At 38.4% G+C, this 13,929-nt stretch overlaps 1 protein-coding gene across 4 annotated transcripts in view; it reads left to right on the forward strand.

The window, feature by feature from the left end:
• The window catches only part of DMD (dystrophin), a gene marked incomplete at both ends in the record, with an annotated part of 1,339,794 nt that overhangs the window by 1,011,671 nt on the left and 314,194 nt on the right, over nt 1–13,929 (forward strand). For all 4 annotated transcript variants that reach the window (XM_082008889.1, XM_082008891.1, XM_082008888.1 and 1 more), the window contains one exon: nt 10,049–10,166. In XM_082008889.1, the coding sequence (XP_081865015.1) occupies nt 10,049–10,166 (118 nt within the window). The remainder of the gene's footprint in view (nt 1–10,048; nt 10,167–13,929) is intronic.

Consider the following 13,929-nt stretch of genomic DNA (forward strand, 5'->3'; position numbering starts at 1 on the left):
AAACTTCCAGTAAAAGTAATTAAAGATTTCCATAGGCTTTAGCAGAAACTGAGGACGTAATTCTGTGTTTTTTTCAGAGCATAGAATTGATTCAGGCTAATCTTCTCTCTACAAAATTGGATAATTTGGGGAGCATCTTTAGTCAAACTGTTAGCTTTCCTTCTCCATGAAAATATGTTAGTTATTTTCTTAAATTTAAAAAAAGAATAGATAAAAATACCTGCATAATTTGCTTATATTCATAATATAATGTTACATTTACTCAATACTGTTTTATATGAGGTAAACACATCTTCTCTTTAAAAATGCGACAAGGTAAAGAACCTATAACTTTGCTTTGGAAGTGCATTGTCAAGTACATTTTTAACTAGATCAGTCTCAGATAAAAGGAGTTCACTACCACCATCATCCAAAAAAACAGTAAAAAAAACCCTAAAGCTGCGACTTTGAGAAACAGAAGAGCTGTCCTCAGTTTTCTTGGTAATATACATTTCTAATTGCAGTGGAAAAATCCTTAATCTGAAAGCCATAAGTTATATAGGAGTAATAAAATAGTAAATTTTGCAAATTCACATTCTACAAATACTAGCTATGCGCTGAGAGACTTTGGTTCTGCTGACTAATACAGAAACCATAGCAACTCACTGGTTCCCATCCATTAAGTTATTTAGTGTGATTGCCTGAAAGGACGTAAGATACTCTGGAATAGTTTTGCCTGATTGTTTAGATGCTGATACTTTATTGAAAAAAAAAAATAGTATTGAACAGCCACATTCTGTGGGGGCAAAAGGCTGTAATTTCATACACAGTTCACGTATACTCAGATTTACCCCTGAATCATGTTTCAGTATTGAGTTCTTACGGGTGATTTATCACCATGTTCTTCTAGTTAAACCGATCTCATTATAGCCAAACACCCAAATCTTCAAATGTTGTTCCACTGGTTACAGATACATCTTTAGCTTTATTCTTTTTTTCTGGCAATGGTTAGAATAGTTTTAATGCCTTTTATCTGACAATGATTCATTCACAAACCATATTAAGTTGTATTCTCTTCCTAGCCTCCTCTTCATCTTCTATCCATCCTGTCCACTGGATGGACTCCAGTGCACTCCATCAAAACATCTCAATTAGAATGACCAAGCTGCTGATGGCTTGAATCTCTTCCTGAATGTGCACTAGATGTGGAAAATAGCATAGACAGCATGCTTCCTCTGTAGTGTCCCTCTGTTCAGTGCTTGTTTTCCCATAGATGGTGTCTGAGAGTTGCTACTGTTCATCAATTTTGACTGTGTTACTATGCATTATTGTATAGTATGTAAAATTGTAAAAATGACAGAGTCTGTCAAAAAAATAGCTTACCTAGGGATCTTATTTAGCACATAGTAGCTAAGGACTCTGGATTTTTGTTTATCAATTATTCAGGAAAAGTTGGAAATTCAACCGCTGCTGCTACAGTCCTTCCTCACTCCATATATTGTAGAGTAAGATGCCATAGTTGTAGTGTAAGGTGACATAGTAGCTGTTAAAAGCAAGTTAAATTCATTTTTAGATGCTTATTTTTAGCGTAGTGTACTTGCAACTCCTTGTGATATTGCAGGTTCCTTGGACCATGTGGGCAACTTGCATACTTTCTGTATCTTAAACACAACTTTTCTGGGATACCAGCGTAACGGGGAGGTACTGAGTTACAGGTTAGCTCAGCAAAAGCGTGACATTGTAAACATCACTAAACACACAAATAGTCCCTTCGTGGTCGCCAGAAAGGACTGTCATGGTTTAACCCCAGCTGGCAACTGAGCACCACGCAGCCGCTCACTCACCCCCCCATGGTGGGATGGGGAAGAGAATCAGACGAGTAAAAGTGAGAAAACCCTTGGGTTGGGATGAAGACAGTTTAATAGGTAAACCAAAAGCCACGCACGCAAGCAAAGCAAAACAAGGAATTCATTCACTACTTCCCGTCGGCAGGCAGGAGTTCAGCCATCTCCAGGGAAGCAGGGCTCCGTTGTGCACAACAGGCACTTGGGAAGACAAATGCTGTAACTTGGAACATGTGTGCCCTCCCCTCCCCACCCCTGCCCGCCAGTACTCCTTCTTCTTCCCTCAGCTTTATATACCAAGCATGACGTCATATGGTATGGAATATCCCTTTAGCCAGTTTGGGTCAGCTGTCCTGGCTCTGTCCCCTTCTGGCTCCCCGTGCACCCCCAGCCTGCTCGCTGGCAGGCCAGCACCAGAAGCTGGGCTGTCCTTGACTGCTCAGCAACAGCTGAAAACACCAGTATGTTATCAACATTATTTTCATCCCAAATCCAAGTACTAAAAAAATCCAAATCCAAGAGTACTGAGAGAGCTGGCGGAGGAGCTTGCCAAGCTACTCTCCATCATTTATCAGCAGTCCTGGTTAACAGGGGAGGTCCCAGAAGACTGGAGTCTTGCCAGTGTGACACCCATTTACAGGAAAGGCCAGAAGGAGGATCCTGGGAACTACAGGCCTGTCAGCTTGACCTCTGTACTGGGGAAGATTATGGAGAGGTTCATCTTGAAGGTGCTCATAGGGCATCTGAAGGACAACCAAGGGATCAGGCCCAGCCAGCATGGGTTCATGAAAGGCAGGTCCTGCTTGACCAACCTGATCTCCTTCTATGACCAGGTGACCCGACCCAACTAGTGGATGAGGGAAAGGCTGTGGATGTTGTCTACCTGGACTTTAGTAAAGCCTTTGACAGCATCTCCCACAGTATTCTCCTGGAGAAACTGGTGGCTCATGGCTTAGACAAGTTTACTCTTCGCTGGGTAAAGAACTGGCTGGATGGCTGAGCCCAGAGAGTTGTGGTAAATGGCATTAAATCCAGCTGCCGGCTGGTCACAAGTGATGTTCCCCGGGCTCGGTTCTGGGGCCAGTCTTGTTCAATATCTTTATTGATGATCTGGATGAGGGAATCGAGTGCTCCCTCAGTAAATTTGCAGATGACACCAAGTTGGGTGGGATTTGGTTGATCTGCTGGAGGGTAGGAGGGCTCTGCAGAGAGATCTAGACAAACTGGATCCATGGGCAGAGGTCAGCTGTATGAGGTTTAACGAGGCCAAGTTCCGGGTCCTGCATTAGGATCACAACAACCCCATGCAACGCTACAGGCTTGGGGAGGAGTGGCTGGAGAGCTGCCCAGCAGAAAAGAACCTGGGGGTGCTGGTTGACAGTCAGCTGAACATGAGCCAGCAGTGTGCCCAGGTGGCCAAGAAGGCCAACAGCGTCCTGACCTGTATCAGAAATTACGTGGTCAGCAGGAGTAGGGAAGTGATCGTGCCCCTGTACTCAGCACTGGTGAGGCCGCACCTCAAATACTGTGTTCAGTTTTGGGCCCCTCACTACAAGAAGGATGCTGAGGTGCTCAAGCATGTCCAGAGAAGGGCAATGAAGCTGGTGAGGGGTCTGGAGCACAAGTCTTATGAGGAGCGGCTGAGGGAACTGGGGTTGTTTAGTCTGGAGAAGAGGAGGCTGAGGGGAGACCTTATCGCTCTCTACAACTACCTGAAAGGGGTTGTGGTGAGGTGGGTGTTGGTCTCTTCTCTCAGGTTTTGAACTTTTGATTGCTTTCACCATTTATTTCTAAGGTTAGGGCACATCCCACCTTGCTGGACCTATTTCGAATCATATTACCTTTGTATTGCAACCTATCTTTATGTCACCTTTTTCCAAGTGTCGGTACCCAACTTGGTGGTCTATGAGGATGGTAAAAAACACTGGAGGCCTTGGCTGGCCTCTCAGGCAGTCTCATTCTTGTACCTTACTTGTGACTCTGATCCATGCTGCACGTACTTCTCCTTGCTGACTACCCCATTTGTGAAGGAGTAGAAGGGTATCTGCCTCCTGCAGTTGTAGACCAGTAGAGTTGATTTCCCTGTGAACTCAGTTTTAAGCTTTTTTTTCTCTTCTACAGTTCAGTCACCTTTCCTTAGAGACCTTGCAACACCTGTTCCCAAAGTCCTTTTCTATAGGCAAATGGGGAGCAGGGAAGGGAGATAGTAAGTTATCCCAGCTCCAGCCATCACCATCACCTTGCATTGTTGGTCAAAGCATGGAGATTCAAATTAAGTACTCCCCATTCTGGTTGGTTTGGTTAGTGTACATTAACAACTGTCATAACTTCCTAGTATGAACCAGAATTTATGAGTTGTAAAGGAACAGTCCTCAGACATTTACAATGCCACCAACATAATATGTTGAGTGACTGTCACAAAAAGCATACAAAAAGTTCTATGGTGTTTTTTCCTGCGTCTAGTGAGACACCTGATAAGCTGTCACTGGTGGCTTTCCCACAGCGACGCTAATGGAGTTGATATATTCACTAAGACAGAGGTGAGAGCTACTTAGGCAGTTCTTCAGTGGGCCCTAAGTGGGCATAAAAATATGTGCTTATGAAAACTTAAACTGCATAAATCACTCAGTCAAAAAGAGATTATAGTGTCCAGTCTGTTAGTGTTTTGATTTCACTGACACGTACCAATCAGCTACCAACACTACTAAATAGTAACTCTAGATCTTCTTATCGTAAATTTATATGTGCTTTGGAGGAAAAACATAAACAGCTAATAGTCAAAGCAAAAGTTTTTTTAAGAAGAAAACTCTACTGCATTATATTACTTTCATTATTTCATAATTTTATGTTTGAATGTAGAGAGTATGTAACTGATCATTTTCTCTCATCTTCCTTTCTTGCTTAGCGACAAGAAAACAAATTCAAATTGTGCTTGGGAGGAATAACTTAACAAAGCCAATTTTATTATGCAGATGATTTGTAGGTGTTGCATATCTGCATTTTCTGAAATTGTTAGCAAGCTTCTTTGCAAAGCTTTCTCTCTTTCTAGGTGTGTATATAACACATTATATTTAGAGAACCAACCAGTTTTAAGAAACTCACTTGTTTTAAGTAGAAGTTGTTATGGCTGTACATTTTGCTGAGGAAGTAATTGCTTCATTTTTTGATTAAATTTAAGGTTTAGAGTCTAAAGTTTTTCAAAAGATGAGCAAATAATTTCCTCAAGAACTGTTCAATGGAATTATGCTTTTTCTAAGAATATCATGGTGAGTTTGGAGAAGTGAATAAACTCATAAGAAGAAAAATATATCTTCTTTCTCTCTTACATTCCCATATTAATCATTCAGTTGAGCTCTTGTGGTCCACTGGTTCATTTCATTGAAAAAGGTTGGGGCTGGGCCAAAACAAACCATCCCAAAATAGTTGGGAGGTTTTAGTCTTCAGCCGTGAGTTGTTTATGACAAAAGGGTGTTTCCAGTTTGCTCTTAATATGAAAGGTCTTCTCTAAATCTCCTTTTTGACCAAACATCATTTTTAGATTACTCACTGTTAGCATTCTTACCTAGTAAAAAAAAAAAATAAAAAGTATAAAATAGGTAGCAAACTATATGTTTGAAGTTCAGCAATAGAAGATGAAAAGTCCTGGCTTCTGTGTGAGAAAAGTTGCTTCTGATATTGAAAAGCAACCACCCATAATCAGCACTACTAAATGATTAGTTGAATGTTTAAGACTTGGTACCAACCTGGAATTCAGATATTACACTTTGACAATGTTTGCCATAAAGTCAGGAAAAAAGGAAAAAAAATTGGATAGATTTTAAAGATCCTATTTTTTATATAAACTACTACACACATGGCTAGAGTGGCAAGTACGCAGGCTGTAGCACGCTATACATTATAAAGGTAGAGAATATTATAATTCTCAGTTTCAAACCTTGCAATCCCACCAAAAATTTGTCACACTTTAACTGTTTCAGGTTTTCAGTTGATTTTTTAGCAATTTTTATACAAGTTATTTCAGTTGCTTACTTAAATATTTGTTCCAGATCTCAACCTCCATTTTGTGTAAAGAAATCATAAAAGTTAGGAACCTGAAAATTGGATTTTTCTTTTGAACAGCTGCTGTCCACAAATGTGGAAATATGGTTAAAAGTAAATAGCATCACTTTCTAACAAACTGTAGGCATGTTTGATGACTGAACCTCATCTTTCCATTACTGTGCTGTCACCAAGCATTATTATGTTGGCAGTCATAGATATATGGATGAAAAAGAAAAGGTCTTTTGGGGTTTAAAGATATATTTGTACAACCTTGGATGTCAATGATCCTTATTCATTGATACCTACTCATGTTGAATTACATTTATTGTTAAACACAAATTTCTGATTAAAATGTGGTCTATAATATTTTGCAGAATGCTTTTTACCTTTTAATTATTTTACCTTTACAGAGCAAAGGACAGTAAAGGGAAATTATGTGTACAAGAACACAAATGTTTGTTAAAAAAAAAAAAAAATCCTTTTAGTGTAGCTCACTCCCTAAATATTTGTACCTCTCCTTTTGGTAAACTGATGGGGGCTAGATAGATTTCTGCTTAATTTCTTTTGAAAATCCTTTCATAATAACTTTTATTTCTGTGTTACCCATTCTTACATAGCACATTTGTTTCAATGTGCTGACATATCAAATCAGAGGCATCTGGTCTGTTGCATCTGCTGTGCCTCTACCAGGATGCCACTGCTAATGAGTTTTTCTTCCCATGGCTGTTGTAACAACATCTTCTAATAGTTATCACTTAGTATTCTGTTGAGGATCCAGTTTTACTGGCTGAATTTTTAAGAGTTTTTAAAAGTATCTCCATATATGAAATGGTTCTGATTTTGGTTTGGGTTTCGGGTGGATTTTTTGTTTGTTTCTTTTAGATAATTTCAGCTAATACTTTAAATCTATTCAAATTTTCTTTCCCAAAATCATGTTTAGCGGTCTTTTAATTTGTATTCAACAAAGCACTTCTCTTCCTAGCATAATTATTGGGGTTTTTTGTTACCTATAAAATCAATTCGTATGATTAGTTTATCCAGTCACAGAATATTTTTCTGAATTTGATAATACTCTAAGTGGAGCTCAAGCGTTGATGTTTACTTTCATGCTACAGGATCACAGGAATGCTCAGGAATTATGTGTTTTAATAGCTACTTTTATCCAAGTTTCCATTAGCGTTTGTATGTGTACATGCAATGTAGGTTCCATGTGGAACATGCATTTGCTAAGTCTTTAAGATTGTACCAATTGGTAATACTGTACCAATAAATGTTGTAACAATTTTACAACAATTTTAATTTATACAATTTTCCCAAATAAAATAGAACATTGCTTGGGTAAGGTTCTCAGACACCTTGTATCAAATCAAAAAAAGAATATATTACTTTGAGAAACATTTTTTCCTTATTCTGAGTTGTTGCCTTTCTAAGACTAAGAAAAAAACATCTGTTCTATAATTATATATTATTGTCACCTGACAGGTCCAAGAATTTTCAGATCTGTTCACAGTATAAGTGTTTCAAGATGTCCTTCTTGATCTTTCAAAAATGCACATTAATACATCCAGCAGAAAGTAATTTTATTGACATTAAATTGAAGAGGAAAGGATGTCCTCACAGTCCATATAGGGACGAGATTGCTGTGTCCCCGAGGAAACAGCAGAGCGAACAAGGCTCACTTTAAAGAGGCATTGCTAGTTTTCCTGAGTGTCCAGTTTAAGAATTGCAGATGGGTCTTGCGGGTGAATCGTTCTGTACAGCACTGAGACATACGTCAGTTCCGTTCTCTCATTTTGGTACTGAGCAAATCCTTACTGAGCGGCCCTCACCTATTGATTTGTTTCTCACTAGATTTCATATAGCAGAAGCTTTCTTCCATGGTACCTACATAGCATTTAGTGCCTGGTTGGAGATTCAGTCTGGATCAGATAAATCATTCTCCTATTAGGTATATCAAATATAAAAATTATATTTAGGAAACTGTACAGAACAGTTTAGAGTCACTGTTGGTGTAAGACCTTAGAATCACTTAATTTGCTTTTCCTCTTCCAAACAGTTTCTAGGTAGGGGAGGGAGAGAGAAAGGGAAATATTACTTTGGAGGCCACACAATTATCTGAGCATATTGTACGTGTTTTAGTGTTCCTCCTGCACAGTCCGTTTTGGCAATATGTATAATGTAGATGTTGTTAGGCTGCAATGGGACTGCTTTTTCTATTGTAAAATTCATGTCACTCATTAACTTGTGTTCCTAGAAAATGGAGTTTTAAAGGTACATAGATATCTAGAGGTAGTAACTGCATCAGTAAAGTTTATTTCTTTTTCTTGAGTGCTTCCACTGAGAAGAGACTTCTAATGTGAAATTTGTTCTTCGTTTAATTATGCAAGCTGCTGCTTTAACTGCACGTCTCTGTATGTAACCCAATCAGTATACAAGAAAAAAAATACGATCCAAACTTTTGGACATGAGTTCAGAAAGCCAGTTATAATAGATTTTCAAATAACTTCTGATACAAGAGTTAAAGGCAAAAATTTCACAAGGTGCAGCTAGATGTCTATCTTCAAAATTAGGGTTTTTTTCTAACGAGTTTGTAACTGCACAAAAATGAAACTCTGTGGAGCTTTTAGCTTTCTTTTAATGATTCATGCTGTAGTTACTGGAAGTGATATTCTCATGCACTTCTGTTAATGCCATTGAACTGAAAATGATATTAGGCCTTTACCTGTCACCTTCAACTTGGTGAAATTATGTAACTGTAATCTCAGGTTGGAGAGCCAAATTTAAGATCAGACTCTGCAGGTCTTTTCCATCCAGTGCAGTCAGTGAATAACAGCTTGTTAAAATAAAGTATGATTATTTAGAATAAAAACATTTTAAGGGGGGGCGAGGGAGGGAGGAGACTTCTAAGACCATAAAATACTCAAGACACATAGTCAATAGCCAAGTGAGCATGCTAACAGATTATCTAATCACTGTCCATATAAAAAGTCTGAAGAATAAAAATCCTCTATACTTACTAGCTATCTGACAACATACTGTTCTGTTGACTCAAAATTGTGTGTAGAAAAAAGTTATTTTTTCATAATTTGGTAATACATATTGCTAGTTCCTACTCCTAAGACTGAGAAATCTAATGAGCATCTTTTCTGGAAGCTACACAATAGGGATTTGAAGTTGCTAGGTTTGGTCACTATCCTTTAAATACATGCTTGGATGCTCCTCATCTGGGAAACCATTGAACTGATTGCTTGTTTGCTCTTCCCTAGTCCTTCAAAATAAGTTAAACTAATATATGCGTAAATCTTATATGCCTTTCCTTGAGTTCTCATTTTCATTATATTTACAGTTATTACATTTTAGTTTTTGTTACCTCCTAAAGACCATGATTCATTATTCTGAAGCCCATCTTTTTCTCTGTAAGAAACTCTAAATCCACTTCTTAATTTCTAGTCAGATTGCCTGGGCTTTATGTTGTCATATGTTTATATAGTCAAGCTATATGCTTGACTAACATATAAATTATTATGAGTGTTAATTACTTTCCTGTTAAGTAAGGTGTCAGGACAGAAAAAGCAACATTAACAGTCTTATATTTGTTCTAAATCAATAGATAGTCATTAAACAGTCTTAAAATATTAAGGAACAAACATTATTAGTTAGACTTCGTGAGTTACTAGGAAAATTTTGCCTCATCTGGTAGGAATGTAAAGTCCTATCTATTTTTTTAAAGTCTACTCTAAAAATCTAAGAGAATATAGAAGAATATAAAATATTATATAAAAATAGAAGTATTATATTTCTAAATATTCTATTTCTGAAATATTCTAAATATTCTAGATATAAATATTCTATTACAGAATATAGAAAATTCTGTAACGTTATAGAGGAAAATAGCTTAACCTTGCCTAATTTGATGGGTTAAAAAATGAAGAATGATTGTCATGTTATATTTAGTTTTATAGGTTCTTTTAAAATTATTATTACAAGATACACTTGTTATTTTTATGTTAAAAATAACAACAATATTTGGAAAGTCTAGATCATACTCTTCATATTATTTGAAACAGTAGACCATCTCTCTGCTTTAAATCAAGCTGGCATGAAAACAAGTCCTTATACATGGTCTTCTCAATAGCTCTACATGATTTTACCTTTGATTTATTTTTGTATTTGTGTGCAACTAGGCAATACTACAGGATCTGGAGAAAAGACGTCCCCAGCTGGATGAATTAATAACTGCAGCACAAAACCTAAAAAACAAGACGAGCAATCAAGAGGCCAGAACAATAATTACTGACCGCAGTAAGTGGTGATTCTGCTATCATATGATGTTTCAGCAAATATGGAAAATGTTGTAATACTTGATAAGCACAGCATTTTTCAGACACTTTAGGCATTTGCCATGAGACAGACAGTTCCATCAGGAGACAGTTCTCAAACAGATTTTCCAAATTGCATATAAAAGAAATATAAATGAAAGTCAGTGATCATATATTTCAAATTTTTCATCTTAATTTCATATTGCTTGTCTTCATTGTGGAAACACATTGTAGAAAATACGGAATGTGATCACTATAGATAATGAAATACATTTATTCTGAAACAAGGAGGAAAAAGAAAGAAATCACAGAGTATAGCCGTAGGCTTCTAAGAAGCTTTCAATTCCATCCGCCGTAGTACAGCCGCAGCCTCTGCTTTCATCTCCTCTCAGATGGTGCAGAAGTCTAATGATGCTCTGTATTAGTCTGAATTAGTTCTTCAGTTCTGGTTTCCTCCAGAACTAATGACCTAACTGTGTCTAAGGCAGAAAAATTGGAAGATTAAGTTTTAGAAGAAGTCTATAGAAGACAGTCTTGTCACCCTTGGATGCTTGCATGTCCTTATGCCCTTCACTATGGGATGAAGCACACTCTCAAGGTCATGCTATAAAAGCAGCCCTCTGCGGTGGACTGTTGTACACCTTCAGTTATTTCTTTGAGCACTCAGGACTAAAACATACAAATAATGAATTTATTATGGTCCTAGAGGTTCCCCGTGGAGCTGAGAGAAAGCCCAGCCAAATGCTTTGCATGTGGACCCAGCCAATTCACTTTAGGTTGATGCAAATTGTTCTGTACATCTTGGCCTGGAGACCGGGGATTGCTCTCTGAAACTAATGATTGTGAAGGTGTATTCATAAGCTGAACTTCTCTATCTCCATAATTAAAAGAAAAAAAAAATACACATTACCTCTTTTTTTTTATTCTATCAGGTAAATACTTTCTGTAATATGTCAAAATCATATTGGATGTTTGGACTGTGTTGCTGTTAGTAGTACATATAGATATTATTTAGACTATATCCTATTTGAAATAACATTGTTTAACTGCTATTCTCCTCCTGGCCTTGAAACATGTTACTGAGAGAAAGAGAAGCTGTATTTGGTTTATTTGAAGTTTGAGAAGAAATGGATAGCACTTATATGTTACATAAGTACCCTTTCCTATTTGACATGCAACTTAATTTTAAAATCACATATTCAGTTTAATTCAGATGAAATGTGTACATATACCTTAACTTCACAGCGCTTATTCAAAGCCAACACATGTAGAGCTCCCATCAGTACTTTCTAGTGTGTTTTAGTTTTTAATTCTGAGGCAAGACTTCTGAAGATAAGAATTGTAGACTTTACAAGAAATGCAAGCATAATTCCCATGTGCCCTCATGTGAATTGTATGCATCACTGAAGTTTGTTCTGTTGGAAAACTGCACTTCACTTTAAGTGAAATCACCTTCTAAGATAGATTAAATGCTTCTTTCTCATACAGCAAAAAAAGGAAAGCAGCCTATCAGACTATAAATCATGAATGAGTATGAGGTACTGTATTAAAGCTTACATCTGTGGCTAGCAATGTGGCGAATATATTTTACATGATGATTTCTTAGTTTTTATCTATAAGAATTCCCAAAATTATTAGTTGGTTTTGAACTTAAAGTATACAAAATTAATTTTTGCTGTTATTTAGTAATCACTTGCTATGCTGAAACTGTTAATATCCTTGACTGTAAAAGTACAACTTTTAATGCAGTAGATACAGGTCATGTCCCTTTATGTTCTCTCAAGTACATCTTGCTGTTGTATAGCATCTTCTAACATCATCGTGTTGTTGTTAATGAAATAATTTTAAAGTAAACAAAATACTTATTGTCAGAAATATAAAGGGTCTGTGTTTCTTGGAGAAGGAGGGAGACAAATTATGATCAAGGCCAATTTTTGATCCAGTCTTCTGAGGCAGCAAACTATATGCACAAAATTTTTTCATGCTCAGTTTATATAACTGTAGGCAGCACTAAATGCTATTCAAGAAGTATTTATTACTTTTTAATTTGAAGGAGATCATGTTACTTCTAGGCCAAAATAATGCTAGGACTTTACAATGTGATACATAAGGTTTTTCCAAATATATGCCAAATGTGGCACACTGTCACCTAAAGTACTTCTTTAAAAGAACAATAGTAATTTTTATATTTTTAACTTTATTTTTTTTTCCTCTGTGTGTTATGAAGAAGATTGAGATTACTCTGTTTGGTTTGAATTAGGCCTGCTAAATACCTGTATAGATAGGATCCTCTTGTTCTTGCTGCAACTACCGTGGTGGTGGTTCACCTCTCCCACCCCTTCACAGTGCTCTGCTATCCTGAACATACGAAGATTCTCCTTATCCCCAGCACAGCTGGGGTGTTCTAACTGTGTGCTAACACAGCTCTTCTGAAGCCTGCTGTGCTGTACAGTGTTCCCACTTGGTGCGGTTGTTTTGCCTTGCAGTCCAGCACATACTGAGCCCAGCCTACTGCACCCAGGGTGTTGTCCCCAAGTCCATCCCCAGGAATCTTGCTCGCAGCCTGAGCTGAACCCTCACCAGAGAACCTGATCCACTTAATCATAGAATCATAGAATTATCAAGGTTGGAAAAGACCTCTAAGGTCATCAAGTCCAACCATTAACCCAACAACACCATGATCCCTAAACCATGTCCCGAAGCGCCACATCCACATGTTTTTTGAACACTTCCAGAGATGGCGACTCCACCACCTCCCTGGGCAGCCTGTTCCAATGCTTGACCACTCTCTCTCAGTGAAGAAATTTTTCCTAATATCTGTCTAAACCTCGGTGCAACTTGAGGCTACTTCCTCTCCTCCTATCGCTAGTTACTTGGGAGAAGAGACCAACATTCACCTCACTACAACCTCCTTTCAGGTAGTGGTAGAGAGCGATAAGGTCTCCCCTCAGCCTCCTCTTCTCCAGACTAAACAATCCCGCTTCCCTCAGTCACTCCTCATAAGACCTGTGTTCTCCAGCCCCCTCACCAGCTTCATTGCCCTTCTCTGGATACACTCCAGCACCTCAATGTCCTTGTAGTGAGGGGCCCAAAACCAAACACAAGATTCAAGGTGCAGCCTCACCAGTGCCAAGTACAGAGGAACAATCACTTCCCTACTCCTGCTGGCCACACTAGTTCTGATACAGACCAGGACGCTGTTGGCCTTCTTGGCCACCTGGGCACACTGCTGGCTCATGTTCAGACCACATGAATTACTCTCTGGGGCTTCAGTACTTTCAGTTCCTTAAAATGACTTTGACCAAGTAAATGACCAAGCCCATGTTCAGCTGCCTGTCAACCAGCACCCTCGGGTCCTTTTCTGCCAAGCAGAAGGCTTGCTAAAGCCCGCACATTCCCCACAGCCCTAGAGAGCACCCCCTCCATTATACTTGGGCCTTGCACCAGAGTGCTGCTGCAAGTCCTCCCTGACTACCTCACGTGCAGGTTGTTTGCCATTTCCTGTGGTTTTTTACCCTCCTCATGAATATAAATGTGTTACCACAGTTATGTTGTAGCAGTTGTAAATACTGATTCAAATCTGTTCAGTGTCATGACCTGAGCATCAGCACTGTGCCACTCATGCTCCTCTGCAGCAGCTGTGTACCCCTCTCACATGCAGCCTTCTGTAATGTCACGCTGTCGGGTGCAAAGTGCATTGGACCCCAACATGAAGGAAGGAGTGCAGGGCTGCGATGGGCTGGTCT

This window comes from Phaethon aethereus, assembly GCF_964289735.1.
Source record: "Phaethon aethereus genome assembly, chromosome: 1".
Classification (NCBI taxonomy): Eukaryota; Metazoa; Chordata; class Aves; order Phaethontiformes; family Phaethontidae; genus Phaethon; species Phaethon aethereus.